The sequence below is a fragment of the Anopheles coustani genome, chromosome 3, assembly GCF_943734705.1.
Source record: "Anopheles coustani chromosome 3, idAnoCousDA_361_x.2, whole genome shotgun sequence".
NCBI classification, from domain to species: domain Eukaryota; kingdom Metazoa; phylum Arthropoda; class Insecta; order Diptera; family Culicidae; genus Anopheles; species Anopheles coustani.
This window is the reverse complement of record NC_071288.1, coordinates 8657583-8670351: the sequence shown is the minus strand read 5'-3', so window position 1 is coordinate 8670351 and position 12769 is coordinate 8657583. Positions and strand designations below refer to the sequence as shown.

Sequence of the window (12769 nt, the reverse complement as noted above, 5' to 3'; positions counted from 1 at the left end):
ATCCGTTATGCTATACACAAAAATGCTGTTACAACCAAAAATGCAACACCCATTAAGCCCCGCAAATCGATGTACACACATGGGCACTGTACACATATTTCCCCCAATGAATTCAATTAATCAAACGTTATCCTTTTTCGATTCGATTGTTTACCGTTTTTTACTCGTGTGTATGGCCAAGGCACTTGCTCCGTTTCGTTCTGCATGTTACATACTTTTTTTCGATGTTACAACCGGACACATCCGTCTGCTATGAATATTACGTCTTGTTAAATTATCGTATTATCCATTGCTGTTTGTTTATGCAATGCACGGTGCCAATCGTCTGTCGATGGGAAGGTTGTGTTGCATTTTACAACGAGGAAAATATGTATGTGTTAGTCCATTGGGGGGTCGGCAAGCCTTCGGATAAATGGAACTGGGGTCCATTTCGAAACGTTCAGAACATAAGGGTTCTCCTTTCCAATGAGATTCATGAACAAGATATAACTAAAAACAGTAAAACCAAAATGATTGCCAACAATTGACATGAAAAAGTGCCGGTTTTATGTTGTATATTCTGATGATATTTTTAACTGCAAAACATGCATCAAAGTTAGGTTACGCAATGTGTAATAAGCATAGGGCGCGAGCCGAAACCGTTTGCCGACCCCTGCCTTATGCCATAAACCCGATGGTACGTTGGTCATGGCAATAACGTTGCGTTGCGAACGTTTCACCCAAGGGAAATAATTACAATATACATTACGCGGGTATATCTAAAGCGGCAGTACTATACAAATTACATTTATTACCGCCCAGTGTGCATCCTCAACGACCCTGGACGTCTGTTTGAGTACCCTTTCGCTCGTAATGTCTCGTACACCTCTCTCTCTCACCATCGGTCGTTAAAAGCCTCTTTCATGTTATGGCCCTAAATTTCCCTAATCAGTCTCTACAACCTTCCTTGCTTTTAATCCCCTCGTCCCTCGTTCGTTCGTTCAGCGCAAACCTGTGCCCCGGCACTGCTGCAGGTATCCGACGAGGGCGACAATGATGATTCCGCGATGGAAAGTGCGATACCGTCACCCACGCACGGGCTTCAAGCAGAGGTGGTTAAACTTGGGCACGGCAAGGTGAAAGCGTTGACCAGATTCTACGACTCCTTGAAGGACGTCAACAACAATCCGATGGGTGAAGCCCACCGGAAAGATCCACCGAAACGGGACAATCAAAACACGACGATACCGGTGCGTTCCGAAGCGGCCAACCAAAGCCCTAACGGCTTGTCGAACGAGGAGGAGCTGAAGATAATGAACCAGCTGCAGCGTTGGAGTGAGTTCGGTTCGGTCGGGGACGAACTGAACGAAATATCGCTGGATGCCGAAACCGCAACGCTCCAACGTTCACAGTCCTACGATGGATCCATCGACAGTAGTATGTCCGCGTACGATGCGAATGACACTTCCATAGGGCACCCCCCAGTCGAAGGGTGCCGACTGCACGCGCACCTGGGCGTATTAAAATCCCCCACCACCGTCCAACGGAAACCCCTAAACCACCGTCGGCCGTCATCGATGGCCAACCACTTCCATGCGGCACAGCACGGACTCAACCCGCACGTCCTTCCGGATGCGTTCATGCTGCGCAAAGTGCAACGCTGCCGGCCGGATTGCGCCAACATCGAAAACCAACCGGTCGCACTAAGCTTCCTGTACGGCGGTCGTAGTTCTTCTCCCTCGAGGCCACCGACGACCGCTAGCTGTCCCGATTTGGCCCCGCCGGGGGTCCGACAAACCACCACGCCACGCCAGCTGAAGAAACAGCACAACATCCTTCGGCTTTTGCGTCAGATCAACGGCAAACTGGATGGCGGCAACGTGGACACGACACCGGCACCAGTGGTCGACGATGACGAAAGTTGACCTGAATGTAAATTTGAGCAAATTTTCACCTTACACTTCCATTAACCGGGGGCCCCCGGTTTTTTACCCGTTTCGTGTGGGCTCCGCAACGCCTCAAGTACGCCACGCCTGCTTTTGCGGTACAATCACACAAAAAACACACACACGCAAGATTCCGGCTGGAGTTTCTTGTCGGAGCGTGCTCAGTTCCGGAATCGATGCACCGTGACGATTTCTTTTTGCTTTGGCAGTTTGATTATATTGTTCACTATTTTATTACTTTTTTATCTAAACTTCTATTTCGTTCTTAAACTTTGTACTTGTATTCATTGCCATCCCGCATTCGCATTCATCCTCGTCGAACCTTTAAAGTCTTCCTGCCACCAAGGGAATGGGGGATGAGTAATATTTTGACCAAGAGTGTTTGTAACTACTTGCTGGAGTAGCTTTTGCGATTAACCGTAGGAAGTTGATATTTTATATTTATAATAATTACATTTTTGAAATCATGTTACAATTACTAAACGTTTTCACTAACCATATATCTTAGAATGTATTTTTGCATGCTTTGCGTTGCTTGAGCATATTCATTTGTTATTGTTTTTTTAAGCAGATATCAAATTGTGCAAATGTTTTCCGTGCACTAATATTAATAATAATAATATTCGAAAGCATTATATAAATTGCATTTGTGAAACGGTTGTTTCATGCTTCACATCGTAACTCATTACGTTCTATTAACCACCCCACATACACACACACACACATGTGCGTCCATCACACATACACTCACACACACAGGTGGTCGAAGAATGTCCGAACGGGACATGACTCGGGTCGGTACCAGCAGCGGTGACATTAGTAAACCCCCCGTACCATCACCATCCACCGGGCAGCAGCTACTAAACAGCAAATCCGTTCCCGCACTGCACCACGTTGGCAATATTGGTTGGTAGAGGCATAATCATTAAACAAAACAAAAACAATCACAATACAGATGCACGCAATGGGAAAGAATTTTTTAATAACCGGTTTCGCACTTTTTTTTCCTTTTTTCGGTTAAACATAAACACAGGTTCTTCCGCCAACAAATCCCGCAGCATACACAACCTTACTGGTGGCGGAGGCGTTGTAGGCGCCGCGGCAAACAACCAGGATCAAGGATTTTACCAAAACCTCAGCGTGTACCGGGCGCAAAATCAAAGTCATCCCAACCTGGGTGAAAGGTAGGTCGTTCGTCCGCTTCTTATCCCATCGTACGATGTAGGAAAGCAGATAATTGGATGGCCATCGCTAACGATTCGGGTTTCTTTCAGACCTCCAATGCCCCTACAAACGTCGCTCAATTCCCCCGGTCAGCAACAACAGCATCAGCAGCAATTGCTACAGCAACACCAACACCAGCTTCAGCAACAGCAACACCACCAGCAACAGCAGCACCCAATTCTAAACCGTCCAGCGTCTGCCTATTTTAATAGCAATAATAGCAGTAACAGTACCAACCCGAGTAGTTTGTTAATGGCAACACCAAACACTATGTCGTACACGATGCCTAATCAACCGCCTAGTAGTAGTAATAACGGTAATCTAACGAACATATCGCAGAGTAATGTTAACAACACGATGAACAACCGTCTGGCGGGCGGCGGAGGGATGGGGCCGAAGCAGCAGCAGCAGCAGCTGCCCATGGCACCACCGTCGGCTGGAGGGAATGTGAACGGTTTCATGCGCGATGTGCAGGCGCAGCAGAGTCTCCGCATGAACCAAATGATGGCCCCATCGATGCCGAACATTGCCCACTCGGTCGCTAGTGGAGGTGGTGGGTACCCGTCGGCCGTTGGAGGAATTTCCGCCAGCCAGAGCATGCAAAATGTGAACATGATTCCGGGCGGCCCGGGAAGTCCCGCCGGTGGTGGTGGTGGTGGTGGTGGGTACAACTATCATGGCAGTGCAAACGGAAGTCCTATGCTGTCGCCACAGATGTACCCTCACGATCAACAACAGTTGGCCGCACAGCATCATTCGTCGCTGTTGCGCGGGCAGGCGAAGCTTGCCGAAATGAACGAACTGATCAAACGTCGCCAGCAGCAGCAACAGCAACCGGTCGCTTACAATACGGCGGCCACGGGAAACAAACCGCCGACATCGCAGCAAGGCATGATGCCTCCTTCTACCGCCCCGAAGCCGATGCGCTCGCAGGAAGATCAACCTCCGCTACCGCCCGTGTCAACGCATCCACTGTTCAAAGGGCAAGGGCAATCCGGTCCGAACAATGCCTACTCCAGCTCCGAACCACCGAAGGTAGGCTTCTACCCAACGATGCCAACGCAGAGCAAAACGCTCCCCCCGATCGGCAGCAGCCCGTGGGAGCGCGAGGAAAAGGAGAAGGAAAGTGAACTGAGGCGTGAACATGTGCGCGCCTGGCGGGACCAACAGATCCTGGAGCTACAATCGTTGCCCCAGCGAACCCCGAAACAGGAGGAACAGCTCCGCACGTTGAACCTGGAGCGTGACTTCGAGCGGCGCGCCATGGAGGAAGATCAAGACTACGACAACGATCTACCGTACGGCGCGAAGGAGCATGGCAGCGTGCAGGAGGTGGTCCGCTTGACACAACCGAACGCAGCGCCACTAACTGCGCCGATGACGAAGCTTAAACAAGTCGACATCAAGGCGCCCGACACGCTGTCCCTTGCGTCCAACAGTGAACACTCGTCGACGGTTTCGTCCGTGTCCACGACGATCGCCAACTTCCAGCAGCAACAGCAGACATCCACCACCGGAGGAAGTGGACAGCCATTGATTCAGCCGAAAAGTATCCTTAAACACAACACCAACAGCAGTACGCCTTCGTCGCCGTCGAAGGGTGCGGCCAAGACGGCCAGCTTTGCGCACGACGGAACCAACGCACCCTCCGCTCGGTCGCAACTGAACCTGAGCGAAATTACGGCCAACAACACGAACGCCAACCAGATGATGTCGCAGATGGTGCACGATATGAACCAGTTGAATCTGGCCACCGCCTTGATGGGTGAGGATCGGGAGAACAGTGAGTACGGTCATCCGATGATGGTTCATGAACAACAGCAGCAGCAGCAACAACAACAGCAACAGCAGCAGCAAATGTTGATGAACGGTGGATACATGACCGACGCGAATGGTGGAGCAGTTCCCCCGCCACCACCTCCGGAGCGAAACAGCTCCTATGTGATTATGTCTCAGCAGCAGCAGAAACTTCGCACTAGCACCGGTCCGGCGTCAAGCGGAAAGTTACCCTATGGGGTGCCGACAAGCAGTGCCAACAGTCCCGCCCTGGTGGACCAGCAGCAGAATATGCTGAACAACAACCCCGCCACCACCAACACGTCGACGATGGGCGGTACGATGGGAGGACGATACGGCAACAACAATCTCCTTATGACGGCCCCCAACAACATGAACAATAACATTAGTAACCAGCTTGTTGGAAGCAACCCGGCGACACCCACTGCGGCCAGCGGTATTGTGGCAGGCGCCAGTTCCTCAGCGCTGCTTGCTGCCGCAGCTAGCAACAACAACTACAAGGACAATAAGCGTGTCTCGTTCCACGATGAGGATGCGGGAAACAATAATAACAACAACCCAGCTGGCCCCGCGGGATATACGCAAGCAGGTCACCTGATCGGTGGAAGTGTCGGCGGAAGTGGCAGTGACACGACCGGGCAACCCGGTGAACTCGGTACCATCCACGAGCGTCCGGATCCGGATGTAAGTAATGTGCTTCCGTGCGCGACCACACGATGGCGCGACTGTACACGGGTGAAATTATGAAATGAAGCTTTCGCCCCAGAAAGCTTTCCATGGTGTGCTTTAATCGAACACTTTCTCCTTTCTCCATCTGTGCAGCGTTTCATCGACGAAACCATGCCGGCCATGCTGCACACCCCGACGACACCGGAGGGCGAAAACTGGAACATGCAAATTCAAGCGACACCCGGCGTTATTGGCGCCCAAGAAGTTTATCGGTGAGTGCCGGAGGGCAGGAGAAACTATTCAAAGTATCAAGTAACTGATCAATCTTATTTTCATCTCCCCATCCAGTGACCCCCGGACACGCCGTTTGGCCGAGCAGCAGCAGAAACAGAAGAGCGAACCCGTGCCGGAGAAGTTGTCGTTCAAGGAGAAGATGAAAATGTTTGCCCTCGAATCGGGCGAAAACAATACGCCGAAGGACAAGCTGAAAATCTCCCGCGCCCAAAGGGATATCGATGCGGTTCACTAACGCAAAAGTGAAGCGGACGGTTTTTATTTTAGTTTTATGTGTATTTTTCGTGTAGAGCTACATTCTTAGGACCCGATGCTGCGATGAAAACTCAAAACACCACTCCCTGACCGGAATCCCCGCTCCTGCGTACGTCGAATTAGGTCGTACAAAACCGCACTAGAAGCTGACTCTGGGCTGCTGCACCGGATCGAGGTGAATAGATTTATATCATCGACAGGATCTTGGCTCTGGACAGGTGTTTAAAATGTAGATAGACGAAATCTCCTAGATAACTTAGCGTAGTACTACAATACAACATACACCGATTATGCTCTTCGGTCGCTCGAGCTAAATTACGACGAATAGCGAACCACGATAATAATGATCACACTGAACAACAGATCGTTGCGATTGATACGAACCCAATGGACCAACAATGTTACTAACAGAAGAGATATAAGAGAGCAGCTTAGAGAATTGTTTTTGTTTTTATATGACTATATATCTCTATATGAACAGTTTATAAATATGTCCTCACTCCATCCCTCCCTCTATCTCTCTCTGTATGTATACTAAATGAAGGCAACCTATAGTCAACTGAGGAATTATATTTATCTGTAAGAGAACAAACAAAAAGAAACAAAAGTAACGCAAGTTGAGAGCAAATCATAATAATTCGAAAGTCAACGGTATCGAAATGTTAAATGATGAGATATAATAATAGATATGTAAGATAAAAAACAAAACTAAGACGACATAGTAAGAGTATTTAAATTGGATAAAAGTTTTAAAAACATTTCCTAGCGAATGAGAGCGAGTGTTGGGGAGAAGTATCCGGGGGTTTGTTGGTAGTGTTTTCTACATTGCATCAACCAGCAACTAGTAAACTTCCCTCCTTCTCTCGGGTGGTAGCGCTCGGAAAATATGGTGATCTAAATGAACAACATACACACAGAAAGGTCAATTTGAATTTGGAATAAACACACACCCCCTTCGTAGCCTTCCCCCCTACGATCGTGTGATACCGGTGTGCTAGTGCATGATCGTTAAACAAAAACAAAAAAGAAAAATCTACAACAACAAAAAAACAAGAAAATACCGATGGTGCACACTACTGTTAACATTTATGATGTATTTTAAAAGTCTTACTACTTCTGTACGCAAGATGTTGTTTTTCATTTTATATATGTTTTGCGGCTACACGTTGAAAATTTAAGAAAAAGAAAACACGCGAAATATCTGTAGTATTAATAATTCACACCTTTGCAATGAGCGCGCGCACTCTCACTAACAAACGGGTCCATGAAATTTCACCAAGCACACGAAAGTGATTTTATGCGTATTTTGTTGTTTGTTTCGGATAGCTTTTCTTCGCTTCGCGGCAGCTGTAAAAGAAGCGGGACCGGTAAAGAATGACTTGTGGATAAGATGATTAAGTCAATACATTGCATGTAACAACCGTTAAGCGAGGAACGGAGGAGATGAAGAGCAAGAGATAAGATTAAAGAAAAAAAAACAATATATGATATAACACTAGCGATGTAGATTGAAATCACCTAAACGGAGACAGCAAAGTGATTTTATTTGTTACACATATTTTTATATCGTAAACGAGAGACTACTGAAGTATTTCCAAACAATTTTCGATACATTTAAGAAGAATTTACCTCTTTACCACAACACCGGATTGATGACCGATTTCTAGCACATATTTTTAAAACAAATCCCTCACCGTAGTGCGATCCGCGATCAGGATCGCGGCGTAAATAGAGATCGTTTGTATAAACATATTATCATATGATGGCCCGCCTCTCCCTCCCCCTCCCGCACGTCGGACGTCGGTGGTCAGTAAGACGTCGTTGGGGTGCGTGGGGTGGGCCAAATCCTAGAACGAGGACCACTCTGTACAGCAGGCGGCTGTACGGCGAATATGTGTCGGCGAGAGTGTGTGTGAGTGTGTGTGCCGATGTGTGTGATGATTCAATCGATGCAAATGTAATGCACTAGGATCATGAAGTAGGACTAGGACCGGTAAAAATGATTCGTAAAGGAATAATAGTAGCATAGCTCTAATGGAAGTTTGTAGTATTTAGTAGTGCTTATGAAATCGATTACGAAAGAAAAAAAAACAATGTGAATACACAGAAGGTGACGAATTAAAAAGGCACACAAAAATGCAAAATTAAGAGTAAATTTCCACAAACAAGCGCGTCCACACACACACACACGCACTCACACAAACATATATATACGACGAAGGAATGGAAATGAAGGGTTAACTTTATTCAATAACAGCTATTTTCCAATACTTATTACGAAAATATCAATGAAATACAACCGCTATGTAAATGTTAGTAACAATTCAGAGGTAAATCAACCAATTAAATATGATGTTCGTGTTGTTTATATTTTTCTAATAAGTTTTATAAAGTGATGACATTTAGTAGATTTCAAACCCGTTTTAAGCGACAGCAACATTCACTAAACAATCACTGTCACACACAACACGTTTTGAACCTCATTTTTGGTTTACAATAGGAAACTCTTGGCAGTCCGCTTGCCCATCATCAAGTTCATTTTTATAAAATTAATTCTAATCGTTTTTTTATTTAAATTGTGTGACGCTTTGTTTCCTATTTGAAGAGATGAATGAACATCGATTTGCTAATTCTTTCCACTCGTGCTATTAATTTTCTTCGCATTGCCATAACCCTCCATCGTCCTTCGTAGTAATCACTGTAGCACCTTTTTCTTTGTCGTACGTGTCCATGAACATGGCCACCATTTCCACCGGACCCGCTTGTCGCAACCGATCATTAATGGGTCGAAAGTGTACAATCCGAAACATTCATCGCAACTGCGACGGCGGAGCGTCGGACACCGAACGGCCCGAGTTGTCTGCCCTGTCCGCGGGGTTGCTGTTTCCGTTTGAGCGTGAATTAAGTACGGCTCGCATTAACGTCGGCCATCCTCTAACCCTCGAGCACGACCGGTGGCGACCGTCGCGTAACGTTCAACTCGGATGAAATGAAATGGACTGAACCAAATTGGAACGTGCGACTGTCTGGCGCATATTGCACGGCCCATGGCGACGGGGCCCGAAGCCGAATGGCCGGTGCATATGGAACACTTGTACGTGTGTAATTCGTTTAGCAAATTATTTTACATTTCATGCTCCATTTATGTTTTACGACCGCGTCGAGCTCGTGGACTGTAGAAATGGCTCTGCTTTGGCTTCGGAACACGTCGGACTTCGGTCAGTGGAAACGATCGGAATTATACTGTTCCGGTGCAACACTCTTTGATAACTGCTATTTGTTTGGTAGTTTTTCACAAAAGTTGAGCACACTTATACAGATATACTTATACAGGTAACTATGTTAGCCTCTTCTAGGTTATGATAAGTAACTTGTCTAGTGTTTCTTGCTTTATAAAAAAATTGTAATCCCACACTTAAACCATACCTTTTCCCGGACGCCATCTGCTTGCGTTCGAAACAATTGTTCTGTTTTACTATCGTCAAACCATGGACCGGAATGGTCAATAAAAGTGTATTGTGGTGTAAATCAAATTATACTCCCGACTCCCACTAAATGGTAACTGTTTTGAACGCGCCCTCGTGCTGTATTTAAAACATCACAAACGCCACAAACGAATCCATTTCAAATGTACCTTATTTTTTGTTTTCGTGAGAAAAACCCCATCCGTGACATCAATCCTCGATCGGATGAAAATATGCAACACGACAAACAACAGGCACAACAAAGCCGGCCGGTTTTTAGACGAAAGTTCTCGCCCATTTTCCAAATGCGAACGTGTGCGGGGCAAATGGGTGGATGAGAACGCAGCACAAGTTGTAAAAAGACACAAAGCAAAAATAAATACCACCGGGTAGCGGACATGTGCCAGTAATTTATTCACAACCGACGGACGTGTCGATGGCAATTTAATTCCCATTTGTCCACCCCAACCTGGCCGATCGGGGGGGGGATGTTTTTTAGAATTGTTTTTCGGTGTGTGACTTGTATTATCTCCGTTTCTGTCCAACTAGCCTTTTGCGATACTCTCTCTCTCTCTCCCTCCCTCGCTTTGCGGCTTTTTACATTGACCCAGATATAGGGGGCTCACTTTGCGCAAGGGACAAAAGGTGTGCCACCCGGCGAACCCTGGGGTCTGCCCCTTGCACACGCACCATCGTCGCCATCTTCGATGACGGCAGAAGGACGGATTCCGAGCCCGGTGGGAAAGTCAACACCCATAAATAAAACCTGCCCATCAATGAACCGCATTCATTCGTCATCCCATCGATGCAATTCTCGGTGCATGTTGTTATCGGTCTTTCTTTGTCTCTCCCTCCCTGTTTTTCGCAATCCCCCCGATTCGAGGTCGAGTGCAACTGCACTTCGGCATGCATTCAATCAATCAATTATTACCGTGGCATCGGTTTCCGTTCAATTTAGCCTATCATCATCATCATCATCACGGCGGAAGGCGAACTGTGCTGATTATTTCGAACCGACGTGTGTTCCGTTCGCATGTAAATTGCATCCTCGGGAGCAACTCGGGAGTTGTTGATGTCATCAACAAAAAGCTTCACCCGTCGGGTGCTTGGATTGGTGGGAGTTCGAGTGGACTCGTACGTCATTTGAAATATAAATTTTACGTTTTTTCAGAAATATCCGAAGGTATACAAATTTGATCAGAATTATAATATCAGATTTGATTCACTATCTGAAAAGATTATTTGAATGTCACCTAAACCGGTGCATGCCATCCGACTCTGATGAAGAAAGACCTCGATGAAAAAGGGTGCAATATGGAAATGTTAATACTGCGTATGTTTTGCATACCATTCCATAACGGGGTTTCACATTAGATTTTATCGACGGCAACGACCACCGTTGGCTAGATTTTCCGTGCGAGATTCCTGCAATGGAGAGGATAACAAATGCTTCCCGTAATGTAATCTAGAGCTGACCTCTGCAGCCGTCGGTGCAGTCTCGAAAGGCAACGCCAAGCCAGCCAAGAAACGTTGGACAATCGTTTTCCCCTCGGGGCGCTCGAATGAAGGGGGCGGAATGTTTTGACAACATTATCATAAATTTGCTATATTTCCACCCGCGGCGGAACATGTCCTGGGGATGCGTGGAGGGTGGTTTTGAGCTCCGCGAACGAATGGTCTAACGGTTTTTTTGCTTAGATTAGATCGCCATTGCAGAAGGTTGGAAAGGCAAAGGGCCGTTTGCATAGCGTAGAAAGGGGTTGCATAATTTAATAACACTTCGAATGTGAAGGATGTTCCGGTTGAACGGCATAAGGGTTCGCACGGGACAGTTCTCCCGGTTTTAATTGTGAAATGTTTTCCTCGCTTTTCGATGAGTGATGGTCACAAATAATTAGGCAAGTTTTCCCGCTAAGGGATGTTTAGATTCTCTTGCTTGAATGTGAGTTCCTGATGCATGACTGAGTTATGCAAAGTACACAGCGCTTGCCCATAATTCGGTATCCCACGAAATATGCCCGTCATCAAATGCAATCAATAATGATATTTTGCATTTTAAACATTTCTACACCGAATTCCACTATTGACTCCCATGATAAATGGGTTATGATTACCTCGTCTGTGCGTTAGTGTCACCCTTAAACCCACAACATCCTCGGGGACATTAAGACACCCCTTTCTAACCACGACCGCCTGCAGCCCTGCGTCACGCTTTTTCTGAAGGGAAGAGGCAACGCAAGACACGTGATATGCATCGTTGTAAATTTATTGAGCTATTAAATTCCGTACCATGTTTTTTCCCATCTTCCCTTATTCATACACACATATGAAAAATAAATAGCTTTTAAAATTTCAGTCAACACCACACGGACCGGCCGCCCATAGCTTCGATCCATGCTTCCGATGACTATCCGATCGGGGTTTTCCACGAGCCAGTATCATTTTTCATTTCCACTTTTTGAAGCACGATATCGAACGGAGAAAAGTTTTCTCGCCCTTTCGGAGCGACATCCTTTTTCTTGTGTCGGTTTCGGTTCCATTTCAGGGCTGTCACCGTTTTCTTTTTTTGTTCCGCGCTTGGGACGGAAGTTGTGATAAAACTAGCAGCAAAGGAAGGCAAGAACGAACCAGAGCCACTTTTATTACTCCTCAGGGTGCCATCTTCCAGCGATACCTGGGTGTTCGTGTTTCTTTTCCGCCACTCCTGGTGGGATTATATTCTGCACACATTTATTGCGCCCGAAACTAGGGAAGGGAAAACTAAAGTAGTGCAAAAGTGGAAATTTATGCACGTCTATTATGGTTTTCAGCTTGCCCGCGCTGCAACCCCGCGAGTGTACATATTTTAAATGCGCTGTAAAAACCAACCGAAAAGGCCGTTCGGTCGGAAAAAGAAACTGTTTCGGAACCGTTGATATGTGGCCCGAAAGGACTGAGGTTCTTGCCGCTTGTCATCTTTTTCGTGCGGTCGTGGTTGTTTCTTTGCAACCTCCTGGCCAGACGCCACGGCCGAGCGTGAATGGAAATGAAGACGATAAATCGTAGGACTTCGGGAGCGGTTTCGCGTGCCAGCAGCATCCCGGAAACGGGTTTTATTAGCGTGCCACAAAGCGAAACTGGTGTAATGTTCCACCGCCATGA

General features: G+C 46.7%; 1 protein-coding gene across 1 annotated transcript in view; it reads left to right on the top strand.

Annotated features, from left to right (window-relative positions):
* LOC131260707 (afadin) overlaps positions 1–6881 on the top strand; it is a 53522-nt gene extending 46641 nt beyond the window's left edge. Inside the window, exons 12-16 of the mRNA XM_058262503.1 lie at positions 2685–2831; positions 2959–3109; positions 3200–5630; positions 5769–5887; positions 5964–6881. Of these exons, the coding sequence (XP_058118486.1) occupies positions 2685–2831; positions 2959–3109; positions 3200–5630; positions 5769–5887; positions 5964–6144 (3029 nt within the window). The 3' untranslated portion in view covers positions 6145–6881. The remainder of the gene's footprint in view (positions 1–2684; positions 2832–2958; positions 3110–3199; positions 5631–5768; positions 5888–5963) is intronic.
* Positions 6882–12769: the final 5888 nt, after the last annotated feature.